The 14259-nt window shown below is 46.6% G+C and overlaps 1 protein-coding gene across 1 annotated transcript in view; it reads right to left on the bottom strand.

The window, feature by feature from the left end:
* The window catches only part of EXTL3 (exostosin like glycosyltransferase 3), a 64632-nt gene extending 55176 nt beyond the window's left edge, over positions 1 to 9456 (bottom strand). Inside the window, exon 1 of the mRNA XM_065401846.1 lies at positions 7222 to 9456. Coding sequence (XP_065257918.1) covers positions 7222 to 9369 — 2148 coding nt within the window. The 5' untranslated portion in view covers positions 9370 to 9456. The remainder of the gene's footprint in view (positions 1 to 7221) is intronic.
* Positions 9457 to 14259: the final 4803 nt, after the last annotated feature.

The raw sequence follows: 14259 nt of genomic DNA, 5'->3' as shown, positions 1-14259 counted from the left end.
AACATTCCAACAGTCTTGTAAGATTAAGAATGAAAGAGAAAGTTATTAAGTACTTGACATTGAAATAAAGGAACCCAAAGAAGTAACAAAGGACAGCAATAGGCCTTAGGGTTCCCCCCCCCCTAATATTTCTTTGCCTATTTTAACAATAGAAGATTCTACACCATGGAACTGCAAATCTTAAAAGAGAGAGAGAAAGAGAGAGAGAGAGTGTATATATATACATATATATATATATATACACACACACACACACACATATATATCAAGCAATATGCGATAATTCTATTGTGGAAAAAACCTCCTCTTGCATAGTGGGCAGCGGGGAGATGTTCTAGGCCCAGCCAGAGAGGTGAAGTGACAATGGGGTCATTAGTCATACAAGAACTGCTACAGAACCCCAACCCCTTCAGACTGAACTCCCTTCCCTAGCCCCCTCAGTCCACTCCCTTCCTTCATTCAGGCCCCCCAGAGTCCCTCCTTCAACCCCAGCCCCTACTTCCTTCAGGCCTCTCCCCTCCAGGTGCCCCTCCCCCCAGCATAACAGAATAACTTACCCTGTGGTGGCAGCAGGGAGGAACTTCAGTGCCAGGGACACAAAGCCAGAAACAAAGTGCAGTGGAGCCTTACTGCCTCAAGTGAAAACAAAAGGTCCAGTGTTCCACACTTCGCCTGTCTCACCCACCAAGTCTGAGGCCTGAGTTGATGGACAATAGCACTCAGACGGAACTGGGAGGAGACGGAGAGGGGAGGGAGGTGTTCTGGGAGTTTTAATTTCCTTCCATGGGCAGTCCTCTACTTGGCATAACAGGGTTCCCTTAAAAAACCTCTCTGAATCAGATCTCAGGTTCAGGTTGACTCCCTGGTTTTTATTACTATTTGCAAGGGTTGGGTGGGTGGCCTGTCTTTTTGAGATGGTTTATTTTTTCCCCCTTAACCTGTACTTGTCTGGGTGAAAAGGGCTCTCAGGGAATTGCAAAGCAGGGAATGTTATTCCTTGCCGTTCACTGTTTAGGGATTCCTGAGAGGGGAGATCCTGAAAGGGGAAGTTGGGAACCTCCTCTACAACCTCGGCAATACTGTGTCCTTAATGACAAATTCTTTTTCTGCGTTAGGGAATCTTTTCAGGATGTGTGCGCACACCCATGAATGTGGGGCATGGATAGAACGTGAAAGCTAACTCATCATCAATCTCTCTCTCTCCTGTGTTCTTAGCTTTTGTTCCACCTGTAAGAAAAGTTATTTACTTGTCCCTGTTTAAGGAGTTAACTGAATGGCACAGAGTGGCTGCTCCTTACCTAAAGTCAGAGGAATGATCCGTGTCTCCCAATAAAGGAGATCTAATTTGAATATGTTTATTTTTTCCCCTTTTTCCCGAAGCAGAGAAATAGCAGTTGCATTCTCTGTGGCTAAGTGCAACTGACATGGTGTTAAAAATTGTGGCAACTGCAGGAGCTGTCTACACTAGGGGTCCCAACATTGCTAATGCAGTAGAGCTGAATCAGTGCTGATGGCTGCCAGAAAGATTTAATCCCTCTTGCAAACTAGGCTTTAGCCAAATGAATCAGACAAATTTGCTGGATAACGCCTAATGCTAAAGACAGCATGATATCCAGAGCTGGGAAAACAATGCAGAAAAATGTTTGAATATAATCAAATTTTTAGACGCATTTGCAACGGCAAATTCACACCCCTCCAAGTTCACTTTCAATGAAAATTCTGCGAATTCACAGTTCTACTCATACAAATGCTCGAAGGAAGCATATTTTACACTCACATACATGAGAATTCTTACATGATATTTTTACATGGGATGGGGAACTATTTTGACATGCGAGAGGGCTCAATCTCTCAAGTCCCCACCAGAGCCCTTGCACAGACACACTTAAATTACATGGGGATCTGCTCACATCCTTTCCAAATGGGAACATACAGTGCATACACCCCTACTCTCTATGACTGAGACTAGGTAAAAATATAATTTCAGCTCTGCACACAGCCTATAGACCTCACAGTAGCCAGATTTTTCTAGGAATGTTGCTTCAGACATGGAATATATGGCTCAGAGAGAAAGGAAGAGGTTTAAAAGTAAAATGTGTTTCTTAACTTTGTTTACCTTCTCCCTCTCCATGAAAGATTCAAAGCCCCAGAGGCTCCTTCAAGCCTTGCTCTTGATTGTAAATTACACTCCACTGGGAAACAAATTATACCACGTGACTTTGTGAGACCAACCACAGCTAAGCAGTACAGCTCAAACACCACGTATCAAATACTCAATGAACTGTTTGTGATCAAACCATACAGGAAAAAAAATAAATGACAGAATAAATTCAAGGACATGGCAACTTCTTCCTGCAAGCAGAAAATATCACAGCAAATTATTCACCATCAATTATTTACTCTGCTCTAGCAGCACTACTGGTGAGATTTTGGGATCATTTGGGAGGGAAGGATCTCCCAACCAATTGTGACAAAACACAACATGGAAGCAAACATTACCAATTATCTGCACTGCATGCACAGGTTTCAGGATGCTTTCCTTCATCCTGTAATATGTGCTGACCCATTGACTTCTAGTTCAAGGTTATCAGTGGCTAGACTTTCAGCCCAGGATATACTAGGCATGCTGCATTCTGTCTCATTACACTGTAATTTACTTTACTTCAATAGCCTTCTGGTTTTAGGTGCTTTGATCAGTGATCGCTTTGGCACAGCTGCATTATTGCTCTGTTCCTAGCAGTCATACAGTGCTAGTAATTGCTTGCATTGGAAGAGAGACATTTTAAAAACCACAATTTTCTACCTGTAATTTAAATTAAGGCCAATTCTTGGTTCTCTGAATTTACTGGGCTATATGCTCAATAGACCGCAGTAAAGAATTTCTACGCTGCTTCATAAACTGAAAATCCAATATTCTTGGATATTCTTCCCTTGTAAAGGGATGAACTATACATCTTGATAGGTTCTCCCCTCCTCCTCCACCTTTAACGTCTGAGATTCAATTCCAGCTAGCTGGCTGGGTTTATGCTCTTATTTCATTAGCCCCACAGAAGAAGGGGGATTTTATAAAGCTAACTACTGTGACAGACTCCCAATGTGAGTTAAATATGAAGTCAGGAAACAGACTGGCTAAGAAGTTCAAAAATATTCTTCAAAAAGAACAGGAGTACTTGTGGCACCTTAGAGACTAACAAATTTATTAGAGCATAAGCTTTCGTGGGCTACAGCCCACTTCTTCGGATGCATCCTGTTCTTTTTGCGGATACAGACTAACACGGCTGCTACTCTGAAACAAAAATATTCTTCTAATTTATGGCCTCCTCCTCCAAAGACTTCGGCTATGTCTATACTGAAACTGCTAGAGCGGCACTGCAGCTGTAGCGCTTCAGCGTAGCCACTCACTGCAGCGACAAGAGGGGTTCTCCTGTCATTGTAGCTCATCCACCTCCTTGAGAGGTGGTAACTAGGACAACAGAAGAATTCTTCCTAGCGCCATCTACCCGGGGGATTTTCACACCCCGAGTGATGTTGCTGGGTTGACGTAACTTTTTAGTGTAGACCTGGCCTTACACACGTACTTAAGTTTACACACTATTAAGAGTCCCATTGACTTTCAATGAGACTTAAGGCTCGTGTACATGAACAATAGATGTGTGGCAAGCTGGAGTGTGAATCTACCCCACATTAGCCTGCACGAACTGACAGCCCATGTGGACCCTGCTGATGCTCCTTAACAGTTTGTTAATGGGCTCTGATCTAGTCCTCTTTGAAATGACTACATCAAAGCCCATTAACAAACTGTTAATGAATGTCAGCAGGGTTCACGCAGCCTATGGCAAGCTACTGCGGGGTAGATTCAACCCCCAGCTCTCTGCAAACTAAGGGCTTGGCTACACTTGCAGATGTAGAGCGCTTTGAGTTAAACCAGCCTTTGGAGAGCGCAGTAGGGAAAGCGCTGCAGTCTGTCCACACTGACAGCTGCAAGCGCACTGGCGTGGCCACATTTGCGACACTTGCAGCGGCATTGGGAGCGGTGTATTATGGGCAACTATCCCAGCGTTCAAGTGGCTGCAACGTGCTTTTCAAATGCGGGGGGTGGGGTGGAGTGTGACAGGGAGTGTGTTGTGTGTATGTAGGGGGAGAGAGAGTGGGTTTTTGGGGTGCTGAGAGTGTGTCAGCATGCTCTCTGGTAAGTTCAGACCCCCCTCTCCCCCTTCTCTCTCTCTCACACTGACAGCAAGCAACATTCCTAAGTAATGTCTGCTTTTTCTTGGAGCAGATAAGCATGCCGGCTGTCAGAAACGGAGCTTTGAAAGGGCATATCCGCATTCCTACAGCCGAGTTCAAAACAACAATAAGAGTGGCCACTTGACTTAAGGGGATTATGGGACGTTTCTGAAAGTCAATCAGAGCACAGTAATGCAACACCTCATTCACATTGACGCTGGGGCGTCTCAGCCAAGACGCATCAGACGTTATTCCTCTCGCCGAGGTGGAGTACCAGGAGCGCTCTAGCCACGGAGTCAGAGCGCTCTACATGCCTTTCCAGTGTGGACGGGGAGTGAGTTAGAGCACACTGGGTGGCTTTAGTGCGCTCTGACTTGCAAGTGTAGCCAAGCCTTAAGGCTTTGTCTACACTGGACTTTCGTCGGTAAAACTTTTGCCGTTCAGGGATGTGAAGCCCCCCGCCGCCGAACGACAGAAGTTTTATAGACGAAAAGCGCTGGTGCGAACAGGGACGCTCTCCTGCCGACAAAGCTACCGCCGCTCGTTGGGGGCGGAATTTCTTTTGTCGGCAGGAGAGCTCTCTCCTGCCGACAAAGAGTGGCTACACTGCACACCTTTTAGTGGCACAGCTGTAGCAGCACGGCTGGTGTCGCTAAAAGATGCGTAGTGTAGACATAGCCTAACTGTTCCTCTCGACAAGCCCTCAGGCCCCTAAGTATATAAGGTACATTTTCAAAAAGGATTTATGAACATTTTACTCCTTAGACCACAGGTCTCCAACCTTTTTACGCCTAAGATTACTTTTTGAATCTAAGGGCAACCCAGGATCTACCCCGCCCCTTAGCCAAGGCCCCGCCCCTTCCCCAAAGCCCCGTCCTGCTCGCTCCATCCCCTGCCCTCTCTCCATCGCTCGCTCTCCCCCACCCTCACTCACTTTCACCGGGCTGGGGTAGGGGTTTGGGAGGGGGTGAGGGGTGCAAGCTCTAGGAGAGAGTTTGGGTGCAGGAGGGGGCTCTGGGCTAGGACAGGGGATTGGGGTGCGGAAGGGGGTGCGGGCTCTGGGAGGAAGTTTGGGTCCAGGCGGGGGCTCTGGCTGGGGCAGTGTTGGGGTGCAGGAGAGGGTATGGGGTGCTGGCTCTGGGAGGGGGGTCAGGGCTGGGGCAGAGTGTTGGGGTGCAGGAGAGAGTTTGGGGTTCTGGCTCTGGGAGGGGGGTCAGGGCTGGGGCTTGGGATGCAGGAGGGGGTTCAGGGTGCAGAAGGGGGTATAGCGTGCTGGCTCTGGGAGGGGGCTCAGGACTGGGGTGCGGCCTCCCGCCAGGCAGCACTTACCTCCGGCGGTTCCCAGTCGGTGGTGGGCGCAGAGAGGCTAAGGCAGGCTCCCTGCTTACCCCGGCCCCACATTGCTCCCAGAAGGGGCCAACGTGCCCCTGCGGGGGGTGTGTGTGTGTGTGGCAATTGGTGCCACATGCTGCCCCTCTCTGCAAGCACCGCCCCCGCAGCTCTCCCGGCCAATGGGAGCTGCAGGGGCGGTGCTTGCAGGCAGGGGCAATGCGTGGAGGGAGACCCCTGTCCCCCCGGCCACGCTGGCCACTTCCACAAGTGGCGTGGGGCCGGGGTAGGCAGGGAGTCTGCTATAGCGGCAGCCACGCTGCACCGCCGGAGATCACGATTGACTGGGAGATCCTCTAGGATCGACCAGTCGATCGCAATCGACTGATTGATGACCACTGCCTTAGGCCTGGTCCACACTAACCCCCCACTTCGAACTAAGCTACGCAACTTCAGCTACGTGAATAACGTAGCTGAAGTCGAAGTACCTTAGTTCGAATTTACCGAGGGTCCAGACGCGGCAGGCAGGCTCCCCCGTCGACTCCACGTACTCCTCTCGCGGAGCAGGAGTACCGGCGTCGACGGCGAGCACTTCCGGGATCGATCCCAGAAGATCGATTGCTTACCGCCGGACCCGGAGGTAAGTATAGACGTACCCTTAGACTGTAAATCTGTCACACCAGGATCCCTGTCCTCTAATGGTCTGTAAAGTGCAAACAGGCCTCTGGCACTGCATCAGTAATAAATAAAATAATATTTGCAAGGAGAGAAAAATGGCAGGAATAATATAGAAAAGAGGTTGATCCAGAGAAAAACATTTTTTCTTTCACAAATGACACCCATTAGCAAGTCAAAAGAGAAAAATTTCCACCCCCCACTGCCCAGCTATGAAAGGGTTAACACTTAAGCAGAACTGTTGCAAGAATTTCCCAAAATGCAAGCACTGGAGAGGACTAATGTGAAAGCTTATTTTGCAATTATCTGAGCAATTTTCTCTCCTTATTCTGCCTGGACCTTAAAGGTTTTTAAACACATGCAGCAGGATTTGTCAGAAATAATAATAAAATCAATATTAAATCAATGAATCTTTTTGCATGCAGCATAATGCCCTCATCACTCTAAAGTGCTATTACATTCAGAACTGCCCTGGCACAAAACCCACATTTAGTTTGTGCATTTAAGTGCCATCTTCCTCCCCCTCCCCCTCTTTTTTAAATTAACATTTGTAAAGCATTATTCTTTTATTTGTCCTCTAAGCATGACTGATTCAAACAACAGCGGTGATGAACAAACAGCTGGAGGAAAGATCTTCAAAAACAGGAATTTAACTTCAGGCTCCTAAATTCCTATTTAGGCTCCTGTATATGCAACTTGTTTTTCCAAAAGGTGCCAAACACCCAGCATCTTCCATTTACTTCAATGGGAGCCACTAGGTACTCGGCACTTTGGAAAGCAGGTCACTTATTCGGGAGCCTAACTTTAGGCTCTCCTATTCTTGAAAATCCTGGTCCTGACAGCAGTTTGAAGCCCACAGTATAACAACAAACTTCAGCACAACGTTGGATGACTAGGCAGACGCGCCAAGTTACAGAACTGATAAAAATGTCTACGTTATTTCCCACTGTAAAAATGTCAAACCAAATTAAGCATTTGGGTATTTCTTACCATGATTGGGACACCAATGTCTGGCCACAAGAGGTCTTCGGACGGAAGTTTGGGGGAGTTCCACACTACTACAACTTTATTTAAGTAAGGGAGTCCATTGAGTCTCTCTAGGGAGTTCATTAACACTTCCTCCCGCTCGTAGGTTAACATGACTACTGTGAACTGCTCCCTTGGGACATTGCCACCCAAGGCAGCTTGGAACTCTTTCCCAGAACCACCTGCTCCTCCTCCAATTGGTCGAAATCCAGTCCCAGACCCAAGGAACTTAGCTTCTGAAGGTAAAACGGGATCAAAGGGTGTGTGTGGAAAGAGGTGGAAAGGCCCTGGAGCTGAATTCCAATTCCTGTAGATATCCATTGCTGTGAGAGTAAAATTGCGAAGGTATTTGGGAGATGCGTAAGGTGGTTCTGTTTCCACAGGCCCCAGGTCTAAGTCACCATTGTCTGCCATGTTGGGGTCAGTACCAGCAGCTTTGCCAGAGCGGTGAGGAATCTCCACTGCAGTTTCTTCTCGAATAGGAGCAGCCGGGATTTGAATTCGAGTCCTTATGATGGCTAAGACTGTGCTGAACACGTTGTCAGAGGTGGAGAAGTAGGTCTCCCACAAGAAGCGGCCCTGCCTCCTCATGGTAAGGAGATCGTTGTCAGAAATGCTTCTCAGAAGAAAGTGCACTTCTGTGATACGTGGCTTTGGTATGATTAAGGCTGCCTCGTTCCACCGGATCACATCATGATAGGGCAGCTGAACTTGCTCTCCAAGAATCACTGGGATGGCTCCGACTTCCAGAGCCTCAAAGAGTCTCATGGTACACCCAGCAGAGATCAATAGATGGGTGTCCCCTGGTGTGATTATCAGTGCAAAAGTAGATAGCTTCAGTAGCTCTAATCTGTCATCCCTTTCTCCACAAAGGGCCCACTCAGTGGGCAGACTTGCCTTAGGCTGGTTCTTACAAGTAAATTCCACCAAGACAAAGTCCAACTTACTGTCTTGGACAGCCTTCAAGGTGGTAATGATCCGATCATCATAGTCAGCTGGGGCATTGCCTTCGATTTCCTCTTCAAACGAACGAACCTCTTGCAAGCTGGATCGAAGAGACTCTATTTTCTCTCCCTGGAAACTGAATAGGTACTTTCGCTTTACTGGCACCTGGGGTGGGATCTCTAGGAAGTTGGGTTCGGACATTGCATGGACTAGAGGCGATACCACCATATCAAAACCTGGCCGATACTGTACATCATAAAAGGTGGATTGGGCAATCATGGCACGCCCTGTGCTGATGTTATAGATGAAGTTCTGAGTTTCCGATTTCCTCGATAAATTAATGATGAGATGGTTGTGTCCATCAGTCCTCCAATATGGCAAAGAGTGCAACTGTTGCTCTAGTTCAGTAGGTTTTGGCATTATGGGCTCTTGCATTTCCCCCACTAAAATTATATACACACAAGCAATGTTTGCATTTTCAGTAACATAAACATTAGTTCTGACAGTTGCCTCAAAGGCTTGCTTAATTAAAGGGTCTAAAGAGCTACCAAAAGGGTACTGATCACTGTTGTAGACATACACTGGGAAGCCAGATGTCAGTGGGCAGCGTGAGTAATCAAAGCAGTTGTGCAGCCTGCAGTTCCTGTTGGATTTTGGCAAAGGCAAGTTAGCTTCATCTTTGTCTGGCAGCAGCCGGATTGGCAAGGAGAGCTTTGGCTGGTTCTGAGCCATCAGTTCTTTGTAGGAATGCTCAGTCTGGCTGATGACATTCTTCAGCTGCAGGAGATCCTGCTTGGCGTTTTCTATGCTCTTCTTGCAGGCTTCGATTTTCAGGTTCAACTTGGCGATCTCGCTGTTGAGCTCCTGTCGTTTGGCCTCCAGCTGGAGCAGCTCCTCGCTGACTGACTCACGGATGCGGCACAGGTCCTGGACATGCTTCACCTCACACAGCTCATTTCCGGTGCGGGGGCCGAAGATGCGCTTGCCGGCATCATCCGCATCATCAATGGTGGTCAAGTAGTAGTGGGCGATGAGGGGGAAGAAGACGAGGATGATGAACAGGGTAAAGCTAAGCCAGGTGAGCCGGATCCGACTGGACCATCGTAACACCCAGGGTTGGCCGCCATTCCCCACTCCCCCATTCCGCAACATGGTATACCCAGTCATGAGTCTGAGAGTCGGTGCGCGCCCAATCACGTTGGATCAGTAGCCATAACCAAAACAGTTTTTATTAGCAAGTCTCTGAAAGAAAATGTTATTGTGCCTGCTTAATAAGGGGCCAATAGAATGGAAATTTCATCGTCTTGTCGTGACGATGGCTGCCTCCAGCCTTTTTGTTGCAAATGCAACTTTTGGTCCAATTAGAATCAATCATCGAACTCCTCCCTTGATCGCTGGTTAACTGGCTGTTGCTAGTAGTGTGGTGTTGTCATGGCGACAAAAACACAATGGGATCAAGTCGACCTCTTACTGCTGCTCTTGACATCCTGTATTACCATCCAATGAATATGCAGAATCAACAGCCATAGTTGAAAACAAGCTGGAAGAGACTTGGATAAGCATCAGTCTCTCTCATCACCTCTGCCCTGTTGATACTCTGCCATGCCTACAAAAGAACAATAGAGTCAGACAAGGCAAAAATGACACCTTACTAAGCTATAAAACAACAAAGACATTTACTAAAAGGAGCTGTACAGTCAAAATCATCGGCATTCTGATTCACTATTGAATGTCTGACACCTCCTTGTGTGGTACTTACAAACCTGAGGAACTGACAGGATTCATTAGACATGCATAGCTTTCTGCAGGGCAGTTCTATCAAAGGACTTGATAAAAGCTGCATGGTCCAGCAGTCAGAACAGAGAATAGCAGTCAATAAATCAGATTTTCTATTCCTGTCTCTGCCACTGACTCGCTGTGACACGCTGGACAAGTCACTTAAACTTTACATGCCTCAGTTCCCCACCTGTAAAAATGGAGATACTAATAGTAACCCATCTTTTTATGGCATGTTGTGATCCTTAGATAAATGGCACTACAGATTTACAAATTATTACTACCACCACATATTTGAGTCAAAATACCCCATTCTAGTCTTGGGCCCCATCTGAATTAAAAACTGATCATCTTATACAATTGCATGAAGGATTTGCGATTTGGACAAGCAACACTTGGGGGACTAGCTTTATGTGGTCAGCCTAATTTTACTTATGACCAAATGCAGGCATGCATGATATACCTTCAACTTGCTGCACTGGCAACCCCTACTTTCCTATGACCACCTTTTGTCTGAATTCAGTTGGCCTTATAAAATATGCCTGGGGTGGGGAATTAAATAACTGATTTGTGTTTTCCATATATGATGGATGTTCTTAGGATTCTGTATAAAGAGTATTATTTATCATAAGGAGCAAACAAACCATAAAAAGACATGATCATGAGGATGAGGGTCATAAAGACATGCTATATTGAATTATTGATTTGATATTCACCTTTACATTGTAAAGGGCAAACTTTCAACCTGTGGGATCTTAAAATTGCTCTGATCAAACTCAATCAATCATAAGGGACCATCGTCACTCTTGGTGAAATGTCACTAACTTCCACCAATTTGAATTTGGCCCAAGATACACAAGTTTAGACACCAGTGAAAACAAATCTTCCGTGATTACCTAAACAAGGGGAAGATTTGAGATGTTTCTCAAGCAATTCCCACAATAAAAAGTAGTAATCCAATTTCATTAGCCAGCCAGCCAGCAACCTGTTTCAGCAAGTCCTAGCTGGCATCCAGTAGACAGAGTTGCTACTAATAAGCAGACACACAAAATATATGCCAGCTTTTTGTTCTGTGTTTGTACAGCGCCTAGAACAATCAGGTTTTGGTCTGTGACAGGGGCTCCTAGGTGACACCACAATGCAAATAAATAAAACATACTATAGCACTTTTATGAACTGCTTTATCAATGGCCCTATGGCCATTATGAAAATGCAACTGTGCCAAGATTAGGGAGTCACACATCAATCCTCGTAGCGTTAGTTGGAATTTTATTTACTGTCTTTGGTACTAAGTTCATCCACTAGACTAAGCCTGATAAATTTATGGAGGGGATGGGATGATGGGATAGCCTAATTTTGGCAATTAATTGATCTTTGACTATTAGCGGTAAATATGCCCAATGGCCTGTGATGGGATGTTAGATGGGGTGGGATCTGAGTTACTACAGAGAATTCTTTCCTGGATGCTGGCTGGTGAGTCTTGCCCACATGCTCAGGGTTTAGCTGATCGCCATATTTGGGGTTTGGGAGGAATTTTCCTCCAGGGCAGATTGGCAGAGGCCCTGGGGTTTTTTTTGCCTTCCTCTGCAGTGTGGGGCATGGGTCACTTGCTGAAGGATTCTCTGCATCTTGAAGTCTTTAAACCACAAGTTGAGGACTTCAATAGCTCAGACATGGGTCAGGGGTTTGTTACAGGAGTGGGTGGGTGAGATTCTGTGGCCTGCGTTGTGCAGGAGGTCAGACTAGATGATCATAATGGTCCCTTCTGACCAGAAGTCTATGAAAGGCTGCACTGGCAATAGATAAAACATTACAAGAGTCTACTCTCCAGTGCTGAAGATGACCAACTAATATCTCACCGAGCCCATTTAAAGCTCCAGTACATTCGTGGGCATTTAACAAAGAAGAAATAAAGGCACAAGGAGAGCTTGTCCCAAACTGATCCAACTGGCAGAAAGGTAGGGGGGAGGGATAGCTCAGTGGTTTGAGCATTGGCCTGCTAAACCCAGGGTTGTGAGTTCAATCCTTGAGGGGGGCCACTTAGGGATCTGGGGCAAAATCAGTACTTGGTCCTGCTAGTGAAGGCAGGGGGCTGGACTCAATGACCTTTCAAGGTCCCTTCCAGTTCTAGGAGATAAATATAAATTAATGGAGATATCCTATTTATTTATAACTTATTAATTTGTAAAGAGAGACATCACTTTGGCAGGGTGTGGGTAGGAGAGAAATCAGGAGTAATTTTCAGTTTAGAACGTTAGCATCCACCAGAAAAATCAATCGAGAATTCAGATCTTAACCAGCCAAACCATCATTAAAAGTGTGTGTGTGGGTGTGTGTGTGTGGGGGAATAATCCCTCCTGATAATACAGCCACAATTCCTAAACCTATTTTCATCACTAGGGCACCTGTTGTGCTAATGATTAAATGGGAATCCTCCCCAGCCCCTACCAGCAACACTTAGAAGCTGAACAAGCAGCAAGGACAGTGGAAAATCAAGGGACATCACAAATTCATAATGCTGCCCAGCAAAGGGCATCAGCGGAAATCTCAAAAGGCTGGAAGGATAAAAGGGCTAAAAGGTCAGGAAAAGGTTAAATCAGCTTTCTTGCTTCCTGGTAAGTACAATCTGTGTGGGAGGCCTTGGCTCTCCTAGCAGAACATTTTAATAACATTCCCTGCACACCAGCTTCCATTTGTATGTGCTGAGGTGGAGGGCTGGCAGTGAATGCAAATCTCCCATTTTTCTGCATGAGGCTGTCAGTCATGCACAGAGAGCACTGATAACAACAGGATCCTTTCATTGTGCCCCGGGGCCACATTGCTGTCGCTATGTATTACCGACCAGAAAGATTTCATTATGCGCAAATGTACGAAGCAAATGATTAACTAAAGGCAAAAAAAGTTTTTAAAGTTTATTTAAACTCGTTATTTTAAAAACGCTTCCATTTGCCATAGGAAAGAGTGACTCATGGCCATTAGCACCAACTCACATAAATACAGCACCTCAGCCTCCAAGCTTCAGAAGCACTCTCCAAACTTCCATGTGTTGCTCTTTCCATCACTGAAATGCAGCTGTCTCTGGGATGAGCGCTAGCAGCCATTTAAACAGGGGTGACAAAATGTTTAGGATGGGAAGTGAAGAACATTGAGGCAGATCCACAGCCTCAATTGAGGTCAGTGGAGCTGTGGCCACGTACACCACTCGAAACTAGAGGTGGAATTTCAGGTATGCAGACTGTAATAGGTCACCACTCCTAACTCTTGTGACAAGCACTACAGGACCTTGCATCAGAAATCTGGCACCTCCAGCGGCACAGAACCCCCTGGTATTATTCTAGAGCATTGGTTCAGTGCCAGTTCAGAAAGGGGGAGTGCTGTCTGCCATGGTGATGGGCATGACAAAAGAAATACTACAAAGAGAGTTCCTGCCACACTCTGGGTTTCCTTGGAGGTCTCTAGCCTTCAGTCCCATTGCTGCCCCTCTCCCCTTTGTCATCAGGTTTTATCTGTGCCACAACTAACTTCAATCAGAGTCCTGTCAACACCTCTTGCCGCTCTTCTGGCCCGCACTCCTGCTGGCCCCAGAGGCCTGGAGTTCAGTTTCCAGAACATCTTACGGTGGTTAACCCAGTAACAGTCTATGAACTAGGATTATCTTATTTTCTCCTCCCCTTTGGGAGACAGAGCCGAGCCACAGGAGCACGTAAGGCACCGTCTCCCAAACTCAACAGCAGCAGCTACAGAAGCACATTCAAGCAGCTCTATTTAAGGGCTTTGTGAATGTCAGGGTCCGTGCTACAACGCAGATCTCCTGCGTGACCTTGGGAGAGTCACCGAGTCTCTCCTGTGCCTCAGTTTCCCATCTGTACAATGGGGATAATAGCACAGTGCTGCATCATGAGAGGGTTGGAAGGATAAATACATTAAAGACCACGAGGCCCTCAAATACCATGGTGATGGGAGCCACTGAAGTACCAAAACAAAAAAGGGGGCCCTGTGTGGGGAGTCAGTGCCTGGTGCTCCTGGAATGGCCAGAGGAAAGCTTGACGTCTCAGGGGCTGGAGTCATCCCCACAGTTTGCTAAAAGCAATCTTCATTAAATTGCCCTGGATCTAAACATAATTAGTGAGGTTCCATCATAAACAGACAGAGCACTTAAGGGCCGAATCCTGTGGCAAAGAGGCAGGACTAGGACCCTAAAACAGCACTAGTATCAAGGAAATGCTACACTCTGGCCCACTACCCTTGACGATGATTGCTTACAACTTTTCTGCCTCCTGC

The sequence above is a fragment of the Emys orbicularis genome, chromosome 3 (assembly GCF_028017835.1).
Source record: "Emys orbicularis isolate rEmyOrb1 chromosome 3, rEmyOrb1.hap1, whole genome shotgun sequence".
NCBI classification, from domain to species: domain Eukaryota; kingdom Metazoa; phylum Chordata; order Testudines; family Emydidae; genus Emys; species Emys orbicularis.
Note: the sequence above shows the minus strand (reverse complement) of the source record. Positions and strands in the feature narration are given on the sequence as shown.